General features: G+C 41.3%; 2 protein-coding genes across 2 annotated transcripts; one reads left to right on the top strand and one right to left on the bottom strand.

Moving 5' to 3' along the window:
• Positions 1-1,905: 1,905 nt before the first annotated feature.
• Positions 1,906-2,695, bottom strand: LOC104111038 (uncharacterized). The gene is made up of 2 exons (XM_070176830.1): positions 2,361-2,695; positions 1,906-2,188 (listed from the first exon to the last, which is right to left on the bottom strand). Exons 1-2 carry the CDS (start codon positions 2,693-2,695, stop codon positions 1,906-1,908), a joined length of 618 nt encoding a protein of 205 aa, XP_070032931.1.
• A 9,087-nt stretch (positions 2,696-11,782) lies between these two features.
• On the top strand, positions 11,783-14,146 carry LOC138893061 (uncharacterized). Its single transcript, XM_070176831.1, has 5 exons — positions 11,783-12,065; positions 12,195-12,437; positions 12,960-13,144; positions 13,271-13,387; positions 13,967-14,146. The coding sequence occupies exons 1-5, from the start codon at positions 11,783-11,785 to the stop codon at positions 14,144-14,146; spliced, it is 1,008 nt and encodes a 335-aa protein (XP_070032932.1).
• The last annotated feature ends 12,579 nt before the right edge of the window (positions 14,147-26,725 follow it).

Here is a 26,725-nt window from a genome sequence, read left to right on the forward strand (position 1 = left end):
TGAGGGTCGAGCGGTACGATACATAGATGCATCTATTGTACTGCCGAGGCGTTCAACCCGCTCCACAAGAAAGGAAGAACCTTATCGAATTACGAGTCACATGCGTACAACACGGATACAAGTGCTTAGTAGTGAATACACCCCTTTTCGTTTATCAAATATCTTGGAAACAACTCAAGGTGATTTATTCTTAATTCCTCTTCCAAAATCGTGGTATAAATCCAAAAAGTATCAATTCTAGTTTTTTCTTCAAAATCCCACAGTTTTTTTCATAAATCTCCATGTTAAATCCGTATGAAATCCTTGAAATCAACTTACAATACATGGGAAGTATTTACCTTGCAGTTGATGATGAGAATCCCCTCTTGAAGAGCTCCAAAAATCTCCCAAACCAAATAGAAATGTGGGAGAAATGGGCTAAGTCTCGGATTAAAAGCACCCCACTGCCCAGTGATTTTCGCATATGCGGTCAACTAGCCGCTTTTGCGGCTCCGCACCTGTGGAAAATCCATCGCAGGTGCGGCTCCACCTCAAGCCAGCAACCTTCGCTTAATAGCGCATCTGTGCTTCTGCTTCTGCAGACAACAAGCGCTTATGCGCTCACGCACCTACATGACCAAGTCGGCTTCTGTGGCCCCAAGCCTCTTGGCCAAATTCCACTTATGTTATCTCTTCTCCGCATCTTCGACTTCGCAGGCGTGGAATTTTTCTCACACCTGCTCTCCCATATCTCCTCCATAAAATTCGCACCTACGATGGCCCCTACGCACCCATGTGACAACACCTATGGGCACTCCTTCTGCAGGTGCGATGACACCAAACTTCAGCAACAACAGCATATCCTAAATTCTAAGTTTCAATCTGTTTCAACCCCGAGGCCCACAGGACCCCATCCAAACGTACCAACACATCCCATAACACAATACGGACTTGCTCGAGGCCTCAAATCACACCTAACAACAGTCACCACGGCACCTCCCCTTGGATGTGGCGGGTCAGTACGTCCATCGACAGGGGAAACAAAAAAGGGCTGAGTGCCGACCCCTGATGCAACCCCATCATGATCGGGAAATGGTCTGAGACCCATCCCAGAGTCCTTACACATGTCCTTGCTCCCTCATACACGTCTTTAATCACCCTAATGTAGGCCACAGGTACCCCCCTAGCCTCCAAATATCTCCACAGAACCTCCATTGAGACTTTATCGTAAGCATTTTCTAAATCGATGAACACTATATGAAAGTCCCTCTTCCTCTCCCTATATTGTTCTATCAATCTCCTAACAGGGTGAATTGCTTCAGTAGTCGAACTTCCCAGCATAAACCCAAACTGGTTTTTAGATATAGCCAACCTTCTCCTCACCCTTAGCTCCACCACCCTCTCCCACACCTTCATAGTATGACTAAGCATCTTAATACTCCGATAGTTGTTGTAATTTTGGATATCACCCTTATTCTTGTACACAGTAACTATAATTCTCCATCTCCACTCTTCGGGCATCTTTTTCTTGCTAAAAATGATATTAAATAATCTAGTAAGCCACTCCAAGCCCGCCCTGCCCACTCTCTTCCAAAACTCCACCGGGATTTCATCTGGCCCGGTCGCTCTGCCCATGCTCATCTTACGCATAGACCCTACAACCTACTCAACTCTAATCTGCATGCAATACCCAAAGTCGCAGCGATTCTTGGAGGATCCCAAATCACCCAGAACAATGTCTCTGTTCCCATCCTCATTCAAGAGACTATAGAAGTACGTCTGCCATCTTCGATGGATATGTGCCTCATCCAACAAAACTGTACCTTTTTCGTACTTGATACACTTCACTTGGTCCAAGTCACGGACCTTTCTATCTCTCACCTTGGCTAGCCTAAACATCCTCTTATCCTTGCCCTTACCCTCAAGTTATTCATATAAACGAATAAATGCTGCAGTTTTAACCGCTAACTTTGCCTCCTTCCTAGCCAACTTATACCGCTCCCTGTTCGACCTCTTCTCCTCCTCGTCAATGCTTTCCACTAGCTTCAGATACGCTGCTTTCTTGGTGTTCACTTTTCTTTGGACCTCTCCATTCCACCACCAGTCTCCGTTGCGACCACCATTGCAACCCTTCGAGACCCCTAGGATCTCTCTGGCAGCTTCCTTAATGCACTGCGCCGTTGTGGTCCACATCAGGCTCACATCCCCACTACTCCTCCAAGATCCCATAGTCAACAACTTAACCCCAACTCCTGGGCTTTATCTTCAGTCAAGGCTCCCTACTTGATCCTAGGTTGGCCATACACTGCCTTCTTCCTCATGATCTCAAGGTCCATGACCAGGAGCCTATGAAGGGTTGTGAGGTTCTCACTCGGGATGACCTTGCAATCCGTGCAAAGACCTTTATCGGACCTCCTGCAGAGAAGATAGTCAATCTGGGTCCTGGCCACCAAGCTCCGGAATGTGACCAAGTGTTCCACCTTCTTCGGAAATTTGAGTTTGCTATCACCAAATCAAACGCTCTAGCAAAACCCAGTAGTGAAGTTCCCTCTCTATTTCTATCTCCAAAACCGAAATAACCATGTACATCATCATAGCCCCCAGACGTTGCTCCAATGTTGCCGTTGAAATCTCCTCCAATAAAAAGTTTCTCAGTGTGCGGTATATCGTGCACTATCTCATCCAAATCCTCCCAGGAACTAAGCATTGAATTCATAAGTCAATAAAGATATCTTTAAAACATGACAAGTAGTACAATCTGGAGAACAATCTGGAGAGAGAGCCTTCAGATCAGGGTGTTTTAATTGCTACTTTGATCTCCTTGATGGTGGATACATTAGTCTTAAATGAAATTGAGGATACCAATGAAACAATCCGAGGACTTGCAATGCAAATAGCAACTGCTCTAACCGTGGTTTTTTGATGATCATAATTGTACTACCTTAGTAGCCCTTGCTGTAGTATATGTATCAATAGATATGTTGAATATACCATGATAGATGCAGTTTGCCAACAAAATAATCTCACAGAAAAAAGAAACTTAAATTTGGTTTTTACCAATCCAATTTTATAACAACTTGTGATTGAACTTGCGGTTTAGTGGTGCAACTTTACCATAAATCACTTAGGTGTAGGGTTCTAAATTTTATCAAAGTCTCATGATTCTTTTCTCTTTTACGTTCATTTCTCCACTATTCACTATTCATTCTTACATTTTAAGTTCCATAGCATGCAAGCTATTGTTGGTGACCTTTTCTTTTCTTACCATAAACACAACATAACTATCCCTTAGCATAGCACTATATAGAAAAGCACTGCATGCATTGACTTGGGAGTTGCATATTAAATTGCATGTAGGGAATGCATCTATATTGCTATCCTTAGGATGAAAATAGCGTTTGATCCATGGAAATCGCCTCATTACAAAGTAGTTTGCACCTAAAGGTCTCAATTGGCTAATAAAAACTATGAAATTGAGATTCTCTCATCTGAAACTAAGAAATGGAGAGTCTGTGGTCCACCTGTTTACCCTCAAAATCGGATAACAAATGAATTTATACGTGATTTTAAGGATATGCGATATAATTTGATACAAAATGAAAAATCAGATTTAATATGGGAAAATAAATAGAAACACAAATGCAAACCACATAGATTGAACAACTTAAGCCTTGCAAAGTTAACTTCCTTCGAAATTAAGAGTGATATTATTGGGGCCAGAATATTATTAAAGCCAAAATAATATGAACAAAGCTGGAAAAGATTGTATGTTGTTCATCGCAGTATGTTACCATGTCCCTAATGAATTACTCAGTTCCCTTTATATATCCAGGGAGATGAAGCCTTTAAGACATTATTTTATAAGAAATTATGCAGACCGTTGGCTCCCTTTTTGACTTGATCCCGTGATTTGTGTTATAATGATTGGTTAATGGCGATAATTACGGATCCTTGTTGTATGAGTTGGGAAAGCTTTTCTTCGAGGCTGTTAGAAGCAGGGTCGGTCGTGCCCTTGATAAACTCGAGGGAAAATCTGATGATCTTGTTCGAACTTCGATCCTCGATATTGAGCTCAGTTACATCTATAACTTCGATCTCCTACGTATGTGTCGAGCCTTGACCTATTGTTCCAGATGCTCGATCAAGCGTCGAGCTCGGTTCTACCCGTATACAGATAGTCCCCTCATTTTTTGGAGAGTAAGCGATATAAACCCTTGGTCCTCACTTCGATAAATCATGATGATGGGTACACGACGTAAGTGATAAAAATAGTGGAAACATCCCGTCAGTCCAGTCTCTAAAGCATTAAATGCATGTCAGTTGACGGTCAGCTACCTCGGGAGATGAACCGCCGCTTGAGGAACCTATAAATACCATTTAATCTATTTGTTAGAACTTTTACGCTTAAGTCTTTCTTGTGTTCTAAGAAAACTTCACCTTCTTTATCTTCTGGGTTTCTCATTGTTAACTTTTACGTGGAGGGTTTCTTAAGTGTTTACACTTATCCTTTTACGCTGGACCCTTTAGACTTGGTTATCATAGCCTTTTACAAAATGTATGATGTGACACTCGGGCAGATACATCCTTTATTTTGGAGGATCGTTATTCTGCTTCGATTCTTTGTGAGCAAGGTCGAGGAATGTCCATTCACCATCGACCATCTCATACGCCTGTACAACCCTTGACTTTACCGAAGAGGGTTAATTAAGCTTGCACATTGAGCCACTAAGACCTTGTTCTCGAGTATCGACGAGGATCGAGACTGGGGCTGGTTCGGTCGATTTGTTTGAGTGAGGACCTCAGACTTAATCTCGGATGCGGACGTGCCATTTCCTGAGAAATGGAACATGAAACGTAAGTTTAGCTTTGCCTTCGGTATTTCTTTTATTGCTTTTCATTTAGTTGATTTCTCATCGATGTTTTGTGATGCAGTTGTCGCCCAAATGCCGAACCCCATTCTTGAACTTAAAGAGAGGGTCGAGGGCATCGCGACACATAGACCTTACTCCGAGCATTTATGGCATGAGCTATCGAAGAGTCGATGGGAGGCCCGTAATCATGGTAAGAGCTTTTCCCTATTAATATATCTAATCTCATGTTTTCATCATCGATCTCTGATCCATTATATTTTTATTTTGCAGGTTTACCAAAGGACGTTGAGATGAGGCCTCCATCAGTTGATGATGATATACACACTGATCCCCCTGCTTCAAAACAAGTCAAAGAGAAGAAGAAAAGAAAAGCATCGAGTCCCTCAGATCCTGAAAAGAAAAATCCGAGGAAGTGGCCAGCGCATAATCCTAAGAAAGATGGAGCCCGAGAACTCTCATTGGACTCACTCAACCGGTTGAAGGATAAGTCTGAGGAAGAAAAAAATTCTGAGTTGGTGGCCCGCGTGAGAAGTGGCTCCGAAATGCCTCGAGCCATGGAGGTCGTAGAAGAAACAGTGGCTGAAGTCTCCAAGAGGGTTGAGACTGATTTGGCCCAAGCCGATGAGGTTGAAAAAGAAAATGTGACCGGCACATCTCGGTTAAAAGATAATGTACCCAAAAAGGCGCTTGGAGTGATTGACCTTTCTAGGTCGCCTTCGTTTACAAATTCTATGATAAACGAGGCTTAAGCGTTGAAAGGTAACCTCGGCGAAGGGGCCCAAAGAGCAACCGATTCTTTCCAAAATTCTTTTGACGGCTTGGACTCTACTTCTTTGGAGAATTTTATCGGTTTGGGCGACTTACTGGTACCAAGGAAAATACCATCCCCGGGAGATGGCGGGTCTTCTTCGAGCCCGAAATTAGTGAACCGGTTCCCTGCTCCGAGTGTTGATCCTACTCGGAGACGTACAATTTTTATGTCCATTCTGGAGGACGTACGGATTCTTTCTGCCCCGGTGGGAATTGCTAGTTACCTTCGGTGCTTTGTGATTGAAGAGGATAAAATCAAAATGAATGAGGTAGAGGCACCCTGCCTTTTTAACGAAGCTCAACATGCATTGAATCGGGTAATATCGCATATCCCTTCACTTTATACTTAGATTCAATAGTGAATAATCCTTACATCTTCCTTTCTGTTTGCAGGCCTTGGTAATTCATCATGAGGCCTTTCTCTGATATCGGGAGGAGTCCAAGCGTCACGAGGTCGAGACTCGGGAGCTTGCCGAGAAGAAGGATACTTACAAGCTTCTTAGTAAGAAGCTTCATGCCGAGTTAGAAGCGGCTCGAAAGTAGCATGCCGGTTTAGTCGAGCAGATAATACGATTATTCAATCTTAGTGATGACGATTCCGACATTTGGCTAACGATCCGAAACTATAGGCTCAAAAGAGACTTGACCAGGTCGGGCAGCTTCAGGTAGAGGTGGACGTGGTGAAGGCCGAGGCCGATGAATGGAAGAAAAATATGAATGCCTGGCTTCGAAAAAAGAAACTGCCCGGGCATAGTTGGCTTCTGCTGAGGTTCAGCTTCGGGCTGCAAAGGAGAAGGACCTGGTGCAGGCCAAAATGATCGAGGAACTCCAATCTCAGCTTAGCTCAGTTGTTTCTGGCCAATGAGCTCGACGCTGCCAAGCCAGAAGTTATTACGACCCAGAACGAAGCTGATAAAATAGTAGCGCAACTTAAAGTTGATGCCGATGCTATCCAATAGTATGAAAAAAATACGGTGAAGCATGCGTGGTGGAAATCCCGAAGGGAGACCCTCGAGGGAGTTCATGCCCAGAATTTTGACATATTGATCGAAATCGAGAACGCTAAGACATGGGAAGCCAATGCTCGGAGGCTAGCTTTTTTCCAAGGAGGATTCTGAGGCGTCCGAAAAGTCGGGTGAGTCCGGTGTCGAAGAAGACCCTGAAGGTGATGACGCAGCCCCTGGTGAAGATTAGGCCGCTCTAAAAACAATTTTAGTACTGTCTTTTTTATCGAGATAGTATGGACTATGTATATAACATGTAACGGGGCTATTCATCTTTTGTAAGGAAAATTTATATATATTTATATATAAGGCTTTTCCCTTTCGTAGCTTTCGAATTTCTCCTTTGCTTTACATGTATTCACAAAAGTCGAGATGCCTTAGTATGAAATGATAATTAGGATGTGTTCGAAGGTTCAAATAAACCTTACATTTATTACCTTTCTGGGTTAAGGCTTTGTAGGGGTTCGGTGTTACCGATAATTTCCCCCCAAAATATCTTAGGTTTATAGCTTTGCCGAGGGCAGCCTTTAGAACCGGTTATAAGAGTTTTTCAAAGGCCTTATATTTGTTATGAGCTTCGGATGTCTCCGAGCCGTGTTAATATGGCCGTAGCCTTTTTAGTTTGGGCGTTTCCCAATGGTCTTGTCATCCTAAGTTATCCGGTCATGCCTAAGATAACTATTTCTGAGAAGGGGTGGTCGTGGCCTTTGAAATTCGGGAGTTACCTAATAGGTCTTTTGTCGTTGTAATCTCATAGTTTGGAACGTCCAAGATTGTTTTTCGATCGGCAGTCCCCGAGTGAATATTCAAACTTAGATTTAAGATTACCTTTAGGCTCGATGCGTAGTCCCCGAGTGAATATTCGAACTCAGATTAAGATTGCCCTTAAGCTCGACATCGATCGACAATCCCCGAGTGAATGTTTGGACTCGGATTTAGATTGCCCTTAGGCTCAACATCGATCGAAAGTCCCCGAGTAAAATTTTCAGACCTAGATTCAGATTGCCCTTAGGCTCGGCATCGATCGACAGTCCCCGAGTGAATGTTCAAACTCGGATTTAAGATTTCCCTTAGGCTTGACATCGATCAAAAGTGCCCGAATAAATGTTCGAACTTGAATTTAAGATTGACCTTTGGCTTGACATCTTTAAGTGTAGGGAATTTCTTGAGAAATGCAAAAACAAATTTGAGGACGATATGTTTATATGCAAAGAAGGCTCTTTTATTCTTGTGCATAATAGTCCTGCATGCATATATGTTTAGTGTCAGGGCTGGATTGACTTAAGCGAGCATGGTTCATTTGACTGTTTGGCCCTTACAATAAATCCTATTAATCGAGGCTCCCTAATCACGAAGTCGAAATGCGATGTTAATTTCTATATTTGGGGATCTATCCCCCCCCCCCAACATTTGAGGTTGACCGAAGGGAGGCCTCAGTTGCTGTTGTGATTATTGAAACTGGTTTGTATCCGAACTTCGATTCTAAGTTAGCACGATTTACTTGTTGCCTCATTAAAAATCTTGCCAGAAAACCCACTTAGGACAAAACTGGTCCAGGGAAAAAAGAGTGCAACGCATGCTTTCCGATCTAGGATCTCGTATCATCCTTTGTAAGTTGCCTGCAAGTGTCAGTTTAAAACGTAAATAAAAGAAGGAATTGGAGTCGAACCTTAGCAATAATATCGCTTTAAGTGAGTTATATTCTAGTTCTTTGGTAATTGCTCGTCGTTCATTGTTTTGAGATTATTGGATCCCTTTCCGGTGATCTTGATAATTTGGTACGGTCCTTCCCAGTTCGGTCCAGATTTTCCTTTGTTCGGGTTCCAGGTGTTCAGTGTGACCTTTCTTAGTATCAAGTCCCCATTGTTGAAATATCAAAGGTTGGTCCTTCGATTGTAATACCTCTCGATCCAATGCTTCTAGGCAGCTAATCGAACAAGGGCAGCTTCACGCCTTTCATCCAATAGCTCCAGGCTCGTATTCATGGCCTCGTCATTTGATTCCTTTGTTGCGTATCAAAATATTATACTTGGCTCCCCGACTTCGATCGGTATTAGACCTTCGGTGCCATAAACCAATAAAAACTGAGTAGCCCCGGTAATGGACTTCGCAGTCGTGCGGTATGCCCAAAGGATTTTGGACAGGATATCCTTCCATTTCCCTTTGGCGTCGATTAACCTTTTCTTTAGGTTTTGGATTATGATTTTGTTGGTCGATTTGGCTTGCCCGTTCCCGCTAGTATGATAAGGGGTCAATAAGATCCTTTTAATCTTATGATCTTCGAGAAACTTGGTCACTTTGCTGCTGATAAACTGTTTCCCGTTGTCACACACAATTTCGTATGGTATCCCTAACCTACATATGATGTTGTCCCAAATGAAGTCGATGACTTCGTTTTCCCTAACCTTTTCATATGCTTAGCTTCAACCCACTTAGAAAAATAGTCAGTCATAAATAAAATAAATTGAGCCTTACCCGGTGCCCATGGAAGAGGGCCGACGATGTCCATTCCCCACTTCATGAATGGCCATGGAGACAAAACTGAATGCAGTAGCTCCCCCGGTTGATGAATCATCAGAGCGTATCTTTGACACCCATCACATTTTCGGATGAATTACTTTGCATCGTTTTCCATATTGATCCAGTAATATCCAGCCCTGATTATTTTGTGAACTAATGATTAGGTGCCCGAATGATTTCCACAGGTACCCTCATGGATTTCCCTCAGAATGTACTTGGTATCCCCCGTCCCTAGAGATATTGCAAGTGGGTTATCGAATGATCTTCTGAACATGGTTCCGTTTTTGGATAGGCTAAATTGGGCTACTTTTGTACGCAGGACCCTTGATTCTTTAAGGTTCGAGGGTAGCTTTCCAGCCCTGAGATATTCCACATACTTGTTCCTCTAGTCCCAAGTTAGGCTCGTCTAGTTGATTTTGGCGTGGCCTTCTTCCACGACCGATCTCATGAGTTGTACGACCTCTCATGATTTAAACTCGTCGTCTTCGACCGACAATCCCAGGTTAGCGAGGGCATCGACTTCGCTGTTTAGATCCCGAGGCACATGTTGCAAAGTCCATTCTTCAAACCAGTGTATTGTCACTTGTAACTTGTCCAAGTATCTCTCCATTCGTTCTTCTCTAACCTCGAATGTTCTATTAACTTGGTTTACCACAAGGAAGGAGTCGCACTTGGCTTCAATCACCTCTGCCCCCAAACTTTTGGCTAATTCAAGGCCTGCAATCATGGCCTCATATTCTTCCTCGTTGTTAGTTAATTTAATAGTCTTAATATATTGTCTAACAATATTAACCGTTGGTGGCTTTAGCACGATACCGAGTCTGGACCCTTTCACATTTGAGGCCACGTCTGTAAAGAGGGTCCAAATATCCAAAGAAGTTCTTGATTTTTCCAAAAACTCTTTTTCGACCTCGGGTATTAAAGCCGGCGTGAAGTCGGCCACGAAGTCTGCCAAAACTTGGGACTTAATGTGCAATGACCCAACCGGTCATTTTGACTTTTAGAATCCCGTTCCCCTAAATAAAACTCCCTGTATATGATTTTATTAATTAATGACTTACGGGGATGGTTCGTTCGGGATTTGGAAGTGTTCTAGTTGAAATCAGAACACTTGGTTCCTTAAGTTGGCCTTAAAATGCTAAGTTTGAATTTGATCAATATTTTGAGAAAACAACCCCCGGAATCAGGTTTTGATAGTTTCAATAGCTCTGTATGGTGAATTTGGACTTAGGAGCGTGTTCAGAATTTTATTTGTAAATCTGTAGTTAAATTAGGCTTGAAATGGCTAAAACAGGAATTTAAGTTAGGAAGTTAGACCGGAGAGTTGACTTTTTCATATCGGGGTCGGAATTCAGTTCCAAAAATTTTCAAAGCTCCATTATACCATTTATGACTTGTGTGCAAAATTTGAGGTCAATCGGACTTGATTTGATACATTTCGGCACCGAAGGTAGAAGTTAGAAATTCTTAAGTTTCATTAGGCTTGAATTGGGTGTGAATTGTGATTTTAGTGTTGTTGGATGTGATTTGAAGACTCGACTAAGTTCGTATGATGTATTAGGACTTGTTGGTATATTTGGTTGAGGTCCCGAGGGGCCCGGGCGTGTTTCGGATGGTATTCTGATTATTTTCATTCATTTTGGCACTGCTGGTAGTTGTTGTTTGCTGGTGTTTCAAACCTTCTTTGCGATCGCAAAGAATAGGATGCGATCACGTAGGCTTAGTTGAGGCTGTGTTGATTTTGTTCTTCACGGGGTCAACCGCGATCGCGTAGGTTAGGCTAGTATGTGCATCGCGATCGCATGGCATTGTTTGTGATCGCGTAGGGGAAACTTGAGAGGAAGTTGTGCCATGCTTTTGCTCTATGCGATCGCGTGAAGAGGGATGCGATCGCATAGAGTTGGAATCTTGTGAATCACGATCGCGTAGGGTTATTTTTGGGCAGTAAAAATTTGTGCTACGCAATCCCGTGAGGAAGTTCGCGACCGCGTAGAAGAAATCACTAGGTAGAGAGTTTAAGTCCCGTGGAACAGTCAGCTCCGGTGGATTTCAGATCTGCACCGGGATTCCAGGATGTCATGGGTCATATGTTGCGGTTCATGGACACTATGACTAAAGCCGGTTTATTTCTGGCAGACCCAGCCACATCTCAGGCGGGCGGGGGAGCACAGACCTTTACCGCACAGGCTCATGGGCAGGAAACTGCTGTATATCAGACCCTGGTGCACTACCCGTGGGTGGATCCCAGCCAGTGGAAGCAGCTACACCTGAGCCTAGGCCAGCTGCAGCCGCTGATGGACTAGACTACATCCTCCTGTCTTTGGGAGTGAGCGACATGTGGATCCCCAGGACTTTATTGATCGGTGCAGGGATAGACTGCACAACATGAAGATATTGGAGTCTTATGGGGTAGACTTTGCTACTTTTCAGCTAGAGGGTAGGTCTCGTAGATGGTGGAAGTCTTATCTTCTTGGCAGACCAACAGATTTTCCTCCCATGACTTGGGACAGGTTCACCCGTATTTTCTTGGACAGGTATTTTCCACCCTCCCAGAGGGAAGAGTTGCGGTTTTAGTTTGAGAAACTCCAGTAGGGTCAGATGTCAGAGACCGATTACGAGGCGAGGTTCTTTGAGTTAGCTCACCATGCACTTATGATACTCCCTACTGAGGCGGAGAGAGTGCGAAGGTTTGTTGCGGGTTTACATACAGGCATTCAGGCCACTATGGCTCGAGAGGTTGAGATGGGTACTTCTTATGAGCTAGTCGTGGAGACAGCCCGGGGGATTGAGGGTGTGCGTCAGCATAGTCGAGAGCAGGTTATGAGAGATAAACGGTTCAGATATTCTGTAGAGTTCAGAGGAGCTCTGTCTGGGGGCATAAGTCAGTTCGTGAGAGGGTCGTCCAACAGACCCCCATATCCAGCACCACCGCCTCCTCGGGGGTGCTCCAGTGACCTTATTTCAGTACTATACTAGAGAGTTCTCATTGCCCTCTTCGGGGTTCTTCCAGTGGGTATTCAGGTCACCAGGGCTAGATTCTTAGTCAGCAGCCCATTGCACCAAAGAGTTGTTATGATTACCGCACCAGTTGCTCCACCTATCATCCGACCACCAAGAGATGGAGGAAAAGTGGGTAGGGGCCGTCCTAGAGGTGGAGGTCAGCTAGGCGGATGCCAGCCAGTTGGCGCTCCAGCTCGGTTCTATGCTTTCTTGGCCAGATCAGATGTTGAGGCCTCAGATGCCAGGATTACAGGTATTATTTCTGCTTGCGGCAAAGATGCCTCCGTATTATTTGATCTAGAGTCTATATATTCCTATGTGTCGTCTCTATTTACTCATTTCCTGGGTGTTTCTCGTGAGTCCTTGAGTACTCCTATTTATGTGTCCACTCCTGTGGGCGATTATGTTATTGTGAACTGGATCTACCGGTCCTGTATTATTACATTCCATGGTTATTAAACTAGAGCACATCTTCTACTGCTTGAGATGACCGACTTTGAAATTATCCTGGGCATGGACTGGTTATATCCATATCATGCTATTCTAGATTGTCATGCTAAGACTGTTACCTTGGCTATTCCAGCATTGCCTAGGCTGGAGTGGAAGGGTTCGTCTGTTAGTGCATTTAATCGGGTTATTTCTTTTTTGCAGGCTCAACACATGGTTGAGAAGGGTTGTTTAGATTATCTAGCCTATGTTCGGGTTACTACTACATAGACTCTGACTATTGATTCAGTGCCTGTAGTTCGGGAGTTCTCCGACGTATTTTTTTTAGATCTTCTAGGCATGCCACCAGATCATGATACTTATAGCTTTATCGACTTGGCTCTGGATACCCAACCTATATCTATTCCACCGTATCGCATGGCTCTACAAGAATTGAAGGAGTTGAAAGAACAGCGTAAGGAGTTACTATCCAAAGGATTCATCAGACTGAGTGTATTGCCTTGGGGTGCACCGGTATTATTTGTGAAGAAGAAGTATGGAACGATGCGAATGTGTATTGATTATCGTCAATTGAACAAAGTCACTATTAAGAACAAGTACCTGTTACCGCTTATTGATGATATATTTGATCACTTGCAGGGTGCTAGGGTGTTCTCTAAGATCGACTTGAGGTCGGGGTACCATCAGTTGAAGATTCGGGATTCGAATGTTCCTACGACTGCTTTCCGGACTAGATATGGTCGTTATGAGTTTCTGGTAATGTCCTTCAGTTTAACTAACGCCCCGACATCGTTTGTGGATTTGATGAACATGGTATTCAGATCATGTATTGATTTGTTTTTTATTGTCTTCATTGATGATATTTTGATTTACTCGCGCAACAAGGAAGAGCACGAGCAACATATGAGAATGGTGCTTTAGACATTGCGGGAACAAAAGTTATATGCTAAGTTCTCTAAATCTGAGTTTTGGCTAGAGTGTATAGCATTTTTGGGGCATATTGTATCTTGCGAGGGCATTAAAGTTAATCCCAAAAAGATTGAGGCAGTTCAGAATTGGCATCGTCCCACTTCGACGACTGAGATCAAAAGTTTTCTGGGTTTAGCAGGTTATTATCGTCGGTTCGTGAAAGGGTTTTCATCTATTGTAGCACCTTTGACCAAATTAACCCAGAAGGGTACTCCGTTCCAATGGTCCGAAGATTGTGAGGTAAGCTTTCAGAATCTCGAGACAACATTGACTACATCACCAGTGTTAGTGTTGCCTTCCGGTTCGGGGATGTATATAGTGTATTGTGACGCTTCACACGTTGGCTTGGGTTGTGTATTGATGCAGGAAGGGCAAGTTATTGCGTATGCTTCACGTCATCTAAAGCCACACGAGAAGAATTATCCACTGCATGATTTGGAGTTAGCTGCGATTGTTCACGCTCTTAAGATTTTGAGGCATTATCTTTATGGAGTGTCTTGTAAAGTTTACACTGATCATCGCAGTTTGCAACATTTGTTCATGTAGGGGGGCCTAAATTTGAGACAGCGCAGATGGCTTGAGTTACTAAAAGATTATGATATTACTATCATGTATCATCCATGCAAAGCAAATGTGGTTGCAGACGCCTTGAGTCGAAAGGCAGAGAGTATGCGTAATTTGGCTTTCATTTTAGTAGAGGAGAGGCCATTAGCTTTGGATATTCAGTCCTTGGTTAATAGACTTGTGAGGTTGGATATTTCAGAGCCTAGCCGAGTTCTTGCATGTGTTGTGGCCCAGTCTTTACTATTTGAGCAGATCAAGGCTCTCCAGTATGATGATCCACACTTAATGGTTCTTCGAGAAACGGTACTACGGGGTGGTGCCAAGAAAGTTGCTATTGGTGCAGATGGTGTTCCGCGACTCCAGGATAGCCTTTGTGTTCCTAATGTGGATGGACTGAGGAAAAAGATCCTAGAGGAGGCACACAGTTCTTGGTATTATATTCATCCTGGTGCTATGAAGATGTATCGTGACCTAAGGCAGCATTATTGGTGGTGACGAATGAAAAGGGATATAGTTGAGTACGTAGAGGTGTCTAAATTGTCAGCAAGTTAAATATGAGCACTAGAGGCCAGGTGGCCTACTTCAGCAGATGACTATACCAGAGTGGAAATGGGAACGCATCACTATGGACTTTGTAGTTGGGTTGCTGTGGACCTTGCGGAAGTTTGATGCAGTTTGGGTCATTGTCGACAGGTTGACCAAGTCGGCACACTTTATTCTTGTTGTGACTACGTATACTTCAGAGAGGTTGGCCCAGATGTATATTCAGAAGATAGTTCGGTTGCACGGTGTGCCAATTTCTATCATATCATATAGAGGCCCTCAGTTTACTTCACATTTCTGGAGAGCAGTACATAGTGAATTGGGGACCCGTGTAGAGCTCAACACAACCTTTCATTCGCAGACCGACGGTCAGTCAGATCGTACAATTTAGATTTTGGAGGATATGCTTAGGGCATGTGTGATTGACTTTGGAGGTCAGTGGGATCGTTTCTTCGATTTGGATGAGTTTGCTTATAATAATAGTTACCAATCCAGCATCGAGATGGCTCCATTTGAGGCTTTATATGGTCGGCGATGTCATTTGCCCCTAGGATAGTTTGAGCCCAGTGAGGTTAAGTTATGTTGTACTGATATGTTGAAAGATGCCTTGTAAAAGGTAAAGTTTATTCAGGAGCGACTTCGTACAGCACAGTCCAGACAGAAGAGTTACGCAGATCAGAAAGCGCGTGATTTATCATTTATGGTGGGTGAAAAGGTTCTCTTGAAAGTTTTGCCGATGAAGGGAATCATGAGATTTGGGAAAAAGGGGAAATTGACCCCAAGGTTTATAGGCCCATTTGAGGTGTGGAGACGAGTTGGGGAGGTTGCTTATGAGCTTGCCTTGCCTCCCAGTCTATTGGGAGTTCATCCGGTTTTCCATGTATCAATGCTCCGGAAGTATCATGCCGACCTATCACATGTGTTAGACTTCAGCACAGTTCAACTAGATAATAGTTTGGGCTATGAATAAGAAACATTTGCCATTAATGATAAACAAGTTCGCTAGTTGAGGTCCAAGAGAATTTCTGCAGTAAAAGTCCAGTGGAGGGGCCAACCAGTCGAGGAAGCGACTTGGGAGGCCGAGGAAAATATGCAGAGCAAATATCCACACTTATTTAGCACTCGAGGTACAATTCTAAACCCGTTCGAGGACGAACGTTTGTTTAAGAGAGGGAGAATATAATGACACAACCGGTCATTTTGACTTTTAGAACCCTGTTCCGCTAAATAAAACTCCATGTATGTGCTTTTATCAATTTATGACTTGCGGGGATGGTTGGTTCAGAATTTGGAAGTGTTCGAGTTGAAATCGGAATACTTGGATCCTTAAGTTGGCCTTAAAATGCTACTTGGATCCTTAAGTTGGCCAATAGCTCCGTATGGTAATTTTGGACTTAGGAGCGTGTTTGGAATTTTATTTGGAAGTCCGTAGTTAAATTAGGCTTGAAATGACTAAGACAAGAATTTAAGTTTGTAAGTTTGACCGGTGAGTTGACTTTTTGATATCGGGGTAGGAATCCAGTTCTAAAAATTTTCATAGCTCTGTTATGTCATTTATGACTTGTGTGCAAAATTTGACGTCAATCGGACTTGATTTGATAGGTTTCAACATCGAATGTAGAAGTTAGAATTTCTTAAGTTTTATTAGGCTTGAATTTGGGTGAAAATTGTGATTTTAGTGTTGTTAGATGTGATTTGAAGACTCGACTAAGTTCGTATGACGTATTAGGACTTGTTGGTATATTTGGTTGAGGTCCCGAGTTGCTCGGGCATTTTTCGAATGGTATTCAGATTATTTTCCTTCATTTTGGCACTGCTAGTAGCTGCTGTTTGCTGGTGTTTCAAACCTTCTTCGCGATCGCGAAGATTGGGACGCGATCGCGAAGATTGGGACGCGATCGCGTAGGCTTAGTTGAGGGAGTGTTGATTTTGTTCTTTGCGATCGCGTGAGGTCAACCACGATCGCATAGGTTGGGCCAGTCTGTGCATCGCGATCGCGTGGCATTGTTTACGATCGCGTAGGGGAAACTTGAGAGGAAGTTGTGCCACGCATTTTCTCTATGCGATCGTGTGAAGAGGGATGCGATCGCGTGGCATTGTTTGCGATCGCGTAGGGTTATTTTTATGCAGTAAAAATTTTTGCTACGCGATCGCGTAGAAGAAATCACTGGGCGGAGAGTTTAAGTTCTGAAAATAGGACTTTGTCCCATTTTTTCATTTTTATCGATTTAGAGCTCGGATTGAGGCGATTTTGGGGAGATTTTCATAGAAAACAACGGGGTAAGTGTTCTTAACTCAATATTGGTTAAATTTCCTGAATTGGTGAATTAAGTTGGAAAGCTTTGAAAAGCCCTCTTAGATAGATTTGAGGATTTGAGGGCCGAATTGTTATCGGAATTTAGTAGTTTTGGTATGGGTAGACTCATGATTGAGTGGGCGTTCATATTTCGTAACATTCGCCAGATTCCGAGACGTGAGCCCCATGGATGATTTTTGAGTTAATTTAGGGGTTTTATTAAAAAATATAGTATTTTCTTATGGATGATTCCGAGACGTGAGCCCCATATTTAGTGATTGTATCGAATTATTTTGGCTAGATTTGAGCCATACGGAGATGCATAATCGAGGAAAAGGCCTACTAGTGGATTAAATTGGAGCAAGTTGAGGTAAGTCTCTTGTCTAATCTTGTGAGGGGGAAATTACCCCATAGGTGATTAAATTAATAATTGTTGCTAATTGTGGGGTCTACGTACGCACGAGGTGACGAGAGTTCGGACGTAGCTACTATCTATGCCAAAGTCCGGGTAGTTAGGACTCAAAGCATGAATTATGTGCGTAAATTGTATCCTTTATTTAATTAAATTATTTGAACTATATTGTGAAATTTTAGGGAAAGTTAGTAAAAGATGGAAATCTCATATATACTTAATTTTCTGTTTTAATTAATTAATTATTAAAATAAATTTCTCATCCTCTCGAATCAATCTTATAATAAATATACTCTCATTCCGTAGGTACATAAGAAAATGTCATCCTTTCTTATGGAGCGGGTCGAACGCCTTGGCAGTATAGATGCATCTATGGATCGCGCCGCACGTCCTTCGGAAGTGTACACGACACTGTGGATCGGGCCGTACGACCTCGGCAGAAATCGTGCCTAATAATAATAATAATTACATGATACATTGGCATTTCAATTGCAACTTGTGAATTTAATTAATAGATTGGAAATTATTGCATTTGAAGGAATTTAATTATTTCTGTTGGTTAAATAAGATTATTGTTAGCTCTATGAATCATGTTGATTTAAATAATTTCATATTTTATTCAATTATTATTATTGACCCTTAGTGAGTGTCAATGTTGACCTCTCGTCTCTACCTCTTCGAGATTAGGTTTGATACTTACTGCGTACACGTTGTTTACGTACTCATGCTACACTTGCTGCACTTTTTGTGTAGGACCTAATACATGTGCTATAGTTGGACCTATCGACGCGCACCTACGATATCCAGAGGCTTAGTGGTGAGCTGCCCTTCTGAGCCATTCTACAACAATCAATGCCTCTTTCCGAATTTTTATTCTGTCTATTTTATTTTAGACAGTATTTGAATTTTTGTATAATCTACTAGATGCTCATACACTTGTGACACCAGGTCTTAGCACACACACTAGTAGAATTTTTGGATTTAATTATTTTCTTGGTTATTTTAATTTACCAGATCTTATCACATTGTCTTGATTATTGCAAGTAAGAAGAGTTTAATTATTCGGTTAACTTTAAAAAAGGATTGAATATGTGTTTAAATTACTAGTTGGCTTGCCTAGCTGTAGTGTTGGGCGCCATCACGACCTATAGGTGAAATTGGGTCGTGACATAATGGTGGTTCGAGATCAGTACTCAATATCGTACCCACTTATTTCCACAACCCATTTGGCCAATCGTCCCGAGAGTTCGGGCATATGCATGACATTCCTTAACAGGTAAGTAGTTACGACACATATGTGGGGATATTGGAAGTTTGGTTTTAGCTTCCTAGAGGCACTTAGCAAAGCGAGCGCCAGTTTTTCTAGGTGAGGGTACCTAGTTTCAGCCTCACCTATGGTCCTGCTAACATAATACATTGGAAATTGCGTACCTTGCTCTTCCCGAACTAAGACTCCATTTACCGCTACCTCTGAGACTGCTAAGTACAAATACAGTTGCTCATCTGTCTTTAGTGTGTGAAGCAGCGATGGGCTCGATACGCATCTTTTGATCTCCTCCAGAGCTCGTTGACATTCCAGGGTCTATAAGAAGTTAATATTCCTTTTCAGTAGTGCAAAATATCGGTGGCTCTTATCGAACGACCTTGAAATAAATTGCCTTAGAGCGGCTATACGCATGGTTAGCCTTTGTACGGCCTTTACGTTGTCCACGACCGTGATATCCTCTATGGCTTTGATTTTTTCGGGGTTGATCTCAATTCCTCGGTTGGATACGATGAACCCGTGGAATTTACCTGATCCAACTCCGAATGCACATTTTTTTGAGTTCAGCTTCATATTGTACTTCTTCAATATGCTGAAAGTTTGTTGCAAATACTTTAAATGGTCCTCTGCTCGCAGGGACTTAACCAACATATCGTCAATGTAAACTTCCATTGATTTTCCTATTTGTTCTTCGAACATCCGATTTACTGAGCATTGGTATTTCCCACCAACATGTTTTTATCCAAACGGCATTACATTATAACAGTATGTGCCATTTTTAGTAATGAAGGGTTTTTTTCCTGATCATCCGGGTCCATCAGTATTTGGTTGTACCCGGAATAGGCATCGAGAAAGCTGATGATCTCGTGGCTGGTCGTGGCATCGATCATACGGTCGATGTTGTGCAAGGGAAAAGAGTCTTTGGACATGCTTTATTCAAATCTTTGTAATCTATACACATTCTTAGTTTATTCCCTTTTTTAAGGACTACCATTACATTTGCTAACCAATCTAGGTATTTAACCTCTCGAATGGACCCTATTTTAAGGAGTTTAGGTACCTCGTCCTTGATGAATGCATGTTTGACCTCGTAAGATATCTCCTCTTCTGCTTGACCGGATTTATTTTTGGGTACATGCTTAGTTTATGAGTAGTTATCTCTGGTGGGGATCCTTGTCATATCAAAATTGGACCAGACAAAATAATCTATGTTAACTATAAGAAATTGAATAAACTTTTCCCTGAGCTCGGAATCTAACCCCGTGCCCAGGTATACCTTCCGGTCGGGCAAATTCTTGATCAATATAACATGTTTTAGCTCTTCGACCGTTGATTTTGTTGCGTCGAAGTCATCGGGGGCTATGAAAGATCGGGGAACCCCATAATCATCGTCTTCACTAGTCTTCTGCTTATCTAATTGGGTCGCGACCTGTATCGGTAATTGCTATTTGGCCTCTTGGTTTGTGTCTGAGCTTGGTTCCATCGATGTTGTTGATGTTGATATCGGAATCACTTCTTTGACTACAAATATTTCTCTTTCGGACGGTTGTTCCCCGTAGACTGCCTTAATCTCCCTCCGAGGTCGGGAACTTCAACACTTGGTGAAGAGATGAGGGGCCAACCCTCATGTGATGGATCCATGGCCTACCGAGGATGGCTTTGTACCTCATGTCCCCTTCGATTACATAAAATTTGGCCTCTCATACGATTCCGGCGATATTGACTGGTAACGTTATCTTTCCTTTGGTGGTTTCACATACCATATTGAACCCATTTAGGACTCAAACTGCTGGTACGATCTTGTCTTGTAGACCGAGCTGTTCTACGACCTTCGACCGAATAATGTTGGTCGAGCTAACTGGATCAATTAACATACGTTTGATTCTAGTTTTATTTACGAGTACAAATATTACCAGTGCATCATTGTGAGGTTGCATGATCCCTTTTACATCCTCGTCACTGAAGGATAAGACTTCTTCCGGTACGTAGTCTCGAGTTCGTTTCTCCCTGGTGGTGGAGATTCTGGTTCGTTTCGACCTTGGCTCCCATAGGATATCGAATCCATCGATGATCATATTAATTACGTGTTGAGGTTCGGTATCTTCTTGTTTCATCTGTCTGTTAGAATTCATGTTCCTGAAATAATTCTTGTCCTGGTCGCTCAGGAACTCTCGAAGGTGCCCGTTGTTGAATAGCCGGGCCATTTCTTCTCTCAGTTGTCGACAGTCTTCCATTCTATGACCGTGAGTTCCATGATACTTGCATACCTGGTTGGGATCTCTTTGAGCTGGATCGGATTGCAGAGGTCGAGGCCATTTGGTATCCTTGATTCACCCGATGGCTGATACGATGGCAGTTGCATCAATATTAAAGTTATACTTCGATAGTATCGGTGCTTCTTTAGGCCCGGTGGGCCTGTCAAAACCATTTTTTGTCATTAGCCCCCGGTTGACAAAACTCTTCTTTCGTTTCTTATGGGGTTCCGCCCGGATCCACTTTTCCTTCACTCTCCATTATAGGGCTAATATTGATCCCTGTTTGATCCTGGTTCAAGATCGATGTCCATCCTAGCTCTATCGAAAGACCTGGCGGGATATATAAACTCTGAAGGTGCCCCGAGTTGATCATCTTTGACTCTGATTTTCGATTGATACCGATTGTGTACATCGGCCAAGGTAACGACAAGGTATTCTATCAGGTTCTGCATTAATTGTTGCGAAGCCACCGAGCTTCGGGTATTGAGTCCCTGAGTGAAAGCCTGAACAATCCAATCATTAGCGACCAGCGGCAAATCCATCAGTTCCATTTGAAAACGGGACATGAATTCCCTGAGCATCTCGTTGTCTTTTTGTTTGACCTTAAAAACGTCCAATTTCCTGGTTTTTACCTTGATGGCACCAGCATGTGCTTTTACAAAAGAATCTGCAAGGATAGCAAATGAGTCAATAGAATTAGGAGGTAGGTTGTGTTACCATATCATGACTCCCTTCGACAGGGTCACCCCAAATTTCTTCAGCAAAACAGACTCGATTTCGTCATCTTCTAAATCGTTTCCTTTGATGGCACATGTATAAGAGGTCACATGCTCATTTGGATTGATCATTCCATTGTACTTAGGTATTTTGGGCATACAAAATTTTTGGGGATCGGTTTTGGGGTCGCGCTTGGAGGAAAAGGTTTTTGCATGAACTTCCTCGAATCTAGTCTTTTCAATATCGGGGGCGCTCCTGGGATTTGATCTACCCTGGAATTACATGTTTCGACCTTTTTATCGTTCGCTTCGATCTTCTTTTCCCCTGATTCTATCTGCTTTGTCAGCTCCTCGAGCATTTTTATTATTTCGGGGTTAGCCCTCGACTCACGTTCATTCAATCTTATCACGGTCGGTTCCGTTCTGCGAGTGACTTCTTGGGGTGGATCAGGTTCAACCCTTCTTAGTGCTTGGGTTTGGATCTGCAACTGAGCTATCGCCATCTGTTGAGCTCGCAATATTTCGAAGATCATGCGTAGGCTTATCCCGTCTTCTTCAATATTTTTTGTGTTTCGAGCTGCCGCTCGGGCTCCACCACAGACGCTATTTTCAGGGTCGGCAGATAAGTTTGCTTCGATGGCCACATGTGAATTTACATCAATCGGATCTGCGGCCCAAATTCCAACGACATCAGGGGGTGGCCCTGTGTTACCAGGCGCCATGTTGTTATTCTCACCTTGATGACCGGACTCGTTGTCGATATGTAGAGGCGCTAATTCAGAGTTTGTCATTTTTAGCTTGAAATCAAAGACACTTCAAAGAGCAAGTGTAAAGCAGTGTGTGTTATTGAGATCGCCAAACTATTTACCCTCAAAATCAGATAACGATTGAATTTATACGTGGTTTTAAGGATATGCGATATAATTTGATACAAAGTGAGAAATCAGATTTAATATGGGAAAATAAATAGAAACACAAATACAAACCACGTAGATTGAACAACTTAAGCCTTGCAAAGTTAACTTCCTTCGAACTTAACATAACACCCCGAAACTCACTCGAGCCCCTCGGGACCACGTCCAATCACACCATCCAGTCCCATAACATAACATGGACCTGCTCGAGGCCTCAAATCACATCGAACAACATCAAAACGACGAATCACACTTCAAATTAAAATCTATGAACTTTGAACTTTCAAATTATATATCATGTGCCGAAACACATCAAATCAATTAGGAATGACTTTAAATTTTGCAAACAAGTCATAATTAACTTTACGAAGCTATTCAAATTTTCAGAATCGGATTTTGACCCGATATCAAAAAGTCAACCCCCCAGTAAAACTTTTCAAAAATTTGACTTTCGCCATTTCAAGCTTAATTCCACTATAGACCTCCAAATAATATTTCGGACACACTCCTAAATCCGAAATCACCCAACGGAGCTAACGGAATCGACGGAATTCCATTCCGGAGTCGTCTTCATACATTTTCGACTATGGTCAAAATCCTAAGACTTAAGCTTCCCTTTTAGGGACCAAGTGTCCCAAATCAACTCGAATCATCCGGTAACTGAATTCAACCACACACGCAAATCAATACACATAATACGAAGCTGCTCAAGACCTTAAGTCATTGAATGGGACGTTAATTCTTAAAACGACAAGTTGGATCGTTACAAAAGAAGAAAGAAGAAAAAACGGGCTAGGGCTATAATTAAAAATAGATTTGTGACTGAATCGGTCGCAAATTTGAAACTTGAATTTTCAAATTGCGGCTGATTCGGTCGCAAATTTGAAACTTGAATTTTCAAATTGCGACTGATTCGGTCGCAAATTCCGTCGACTAGTCAGACCTCTTTTTCATTGCAAATTCCGACCAACTCGGTCAAAACATTTAATTTAATTTTTTTAAATTTTAATTTTTGCGACTGATTCAGTCGCAAACCATAAAAAATATTTTCGCGGTATTTTTCACGTAATTGAGCGACTGAATCAGTCGCAATTTTGAGCCAAAAATTTAAAAAAAATTAACATGTATTTTTAATAAAGTTTTTGACCGAATCAGTCGAAAATTGCGACCGATTTAATTTAGTCACAATTATTCAGTCCTAAATTTGCTATTTTTTAGTAGTGTATATATGGAATTATTGTCGAAATGTACGGGTACCGGTGACCCCTCTCGGTATAATTAAGGTTAATAAATGCAATCAGAAACTTAAGGTATTTTTTTAATTGGGATTTCGAAGGCTTGGTAAACGTTTAAAATGTTTGGTTATTATAGCCATATTAAATTGTCATACCAATTATAGAAAACTAAAATTAACTTAAATAGCTCAATAAAATAAGATTGAAAAACAATTCATTATGTGAGGGATCTTAATGATGTCATTTAATTTTTATTTTTCGTTGTAGCACTAGATTTATGCAACGGGAAAAAAATGATGATTAAGTATTCAAATCAAAATGTGAAATTGTAATAGTAGGGAAAGAAAAATTAGTAAAATCGAAATAATAACGTGAAGTTATAAAGCATATTAAGGATTAAATTATTATTGTCTTGCTTATTGCAAGGTATGATTATAGACATTCCACGCTAATACTAGCTAATACTAATTTTTTGGTATAAATTTTATTTCGATATTAGTTAATATCAATAATTAAACATCAAATAAATATAATCCAAATTTTATAGGATTACTATTCTGATCCGGGTAACCCAACACAATAGCAGTCCACCAAACAACCCCTAATAAGTAATTTACCTTTAATAGGAAAAACAATACGGCTTTAACCACATGGCAAAACACTTAGGGTTCGTTTGGTAGGATGCATTAGCTTTGTGTATTAGTAATACTTTATCTGATACATTTTTTAAGCACATGCATTAGTTATTCAAGCATTAGATATACACCATATTTGGTATTATCTTATGCATAACTAATACATAAGAAAATATGGTATTAGCAATGCAATGAGTTTTAATACATGCATTAACTTAGTTAAAGATAAAATTGTCCTTCAAATTATATGCTTGATTAAAATATGCTATTATATTAATGCAAGTTTGAAATAATCCAAGAAAGCGAGAAATAAACGTATATCCCTAGTAAATAAATAAATACTTAGCATATTTTCTTTTGTATAAATAAATATTAAGTTTTATACTACAATATAGGTAGACAAATCAAATAATTTTTTAAAGCCTTTTTCATATAAAAACATTCCACAATATATGTTTCTTTTAAGAAGATAACGTGATGGACTAATTATGAGGGTATTTTTGTAAATAAATAATTTTTTTAGAAATTGTGCAATGCTTTAATACATCATACCAATGAATGGATAAGAAATATGTCAGCATAACTAATGCAAGCATAACTAATGCAATCATAACTAATACCGGCATTACTAATACACCCTTAGGGGTCGTTTGGTCGGAGGTACGATAAAAAGAATGCAAGCATTAGCTTTGTGCATTACTAATCCCTTGTTTGATTCATTTTTTCAACCTATGTATTGTTGGGCCCATTCCCATGTCGTCCAGCCAAAAGCCCAATGGTATAATCCTATTCTCTTTTGGTTTCATTCCTATTTGGAATTGGATTCAGTTGTTATTCCTATTTAGATTTGGTTTTGGCTTTCAAAGAAAGCACCATTCATTATTTATAAATAGGACAGCCTTGAAAAATTATTCCATGCTCATTGGTACAAGTCTTTGAAAGACTTAAGCACATAAAAGTGGGTTTTGAGAGAGCTTTCATCAAGAGAAAAGACAGAAGAAGAGTATTTGTTTTGCTGCAGATTTTTATTCTGAGTAGCCCACTTCAAATCATATTTTGTGATTCATTAACCGTTGGATCGGGATGCAATTTGGACTGAATATTTATAACATCATTATCTTTAGTTTTAACGGTAAAGATCGGATTTGGAGGCCCATAACATCTGATTTCCGAGCACAACTCAAGTTTTGTGGCTTCTCATCTTTCTTCAATTGATTTGTCGGTGCTCTTGTTGCTATTGTTGCTCCGTATTTAAAACTTATTGTATAGCCAATTTGAAAAACTTTTATAACCCTCTTATTATTATAGTGGAATGTTTTGGATCTTTATGATCCCGTGATTTTTATCTTCGATTTGAAGGATTTTCCACGTTAAAATTTGGTGTTCTTTATCTTCTTTATTTTCGGATTTTCCTTTTCCTCGACTTAACAAGTGGTATCAGAGCCATGGTTAGTTATCCGAGTTTTTACGAAATGGAGGCAAATATGAGCAAGATGGTATGTTTAAATGGGAACAATTATAATGTTTGGAGAAGCTAGATGAAAGATTTGTTGTTCGTGAAGAAGATGCATCTACCCGTTTTTGCAGCTCATAAACCCGAGAGTATATCGGATAAAGATTGGGATTTCGAGCACTAGAAAGTATGTGGATATATACGACAGTGGGTTGAAGATAATGTTCACAACCATATTGTGGATGAGACACATGCGAGATTATTATGGGAAAAGCTAGAGACACATGCGAGATCATTGGTGACCTTTAAATATAAGGAGGGCAGTCCTACGCTTGATCACATAAATGACTTTCAGGGCATCCTTGATCAGCTGTCTAGAATGGGAGTTAAGTTTGATGATGAGATACAAGGACTTTTGCTTCTTTATACTCTGCCAGACTCTTGGAAAACTCTTCGTGTTTCTTTGACAAATTCAACTCCTGTAGGTAAGGTAACTATCGAATATGCCAAAACTGGTGTGTTGAACGAGGAAGTAAGGAGAAAATCTCAGGATTCGTCATCACAAGCAGATATCTTGGTTACACAAGACCGTGGAGAGATAGAACAAGAGGTTCGAGGAATAGAGGTAAAAGCAGACGTAAGTCAAGGTCCAAATACCATAATATTACGTGCAACCACTATGGCAAGAAAGGGCATATCAAAAGGTTCTGCCACAAGTTGAAGCAAGACATTAAAGAAGGAAAGAAAGTTAAAAATAACGAGAACAATGTTGTTGTTATTGTTCGAGATAACCTTCTTTTTACTTATGAAGAAAACGTCATCAATCTGGTATCCCATG

Source organism: Nicotiana tomentosiformis, chromosome 5 (assembly GCF_000390325.3).
Source record: "Nicotiana tomentosiformis chromosome 5, ASM39032v3, whole genome shotgun sequence".
In the NCBI taxonomy this organism is placed as follows: Eukaryota; Viridiplantae; Streptophyta; class Magnoliopsida; order Solanales; family Solanaceae; genus Nicotiana; species Nicotiana tomentosiformis.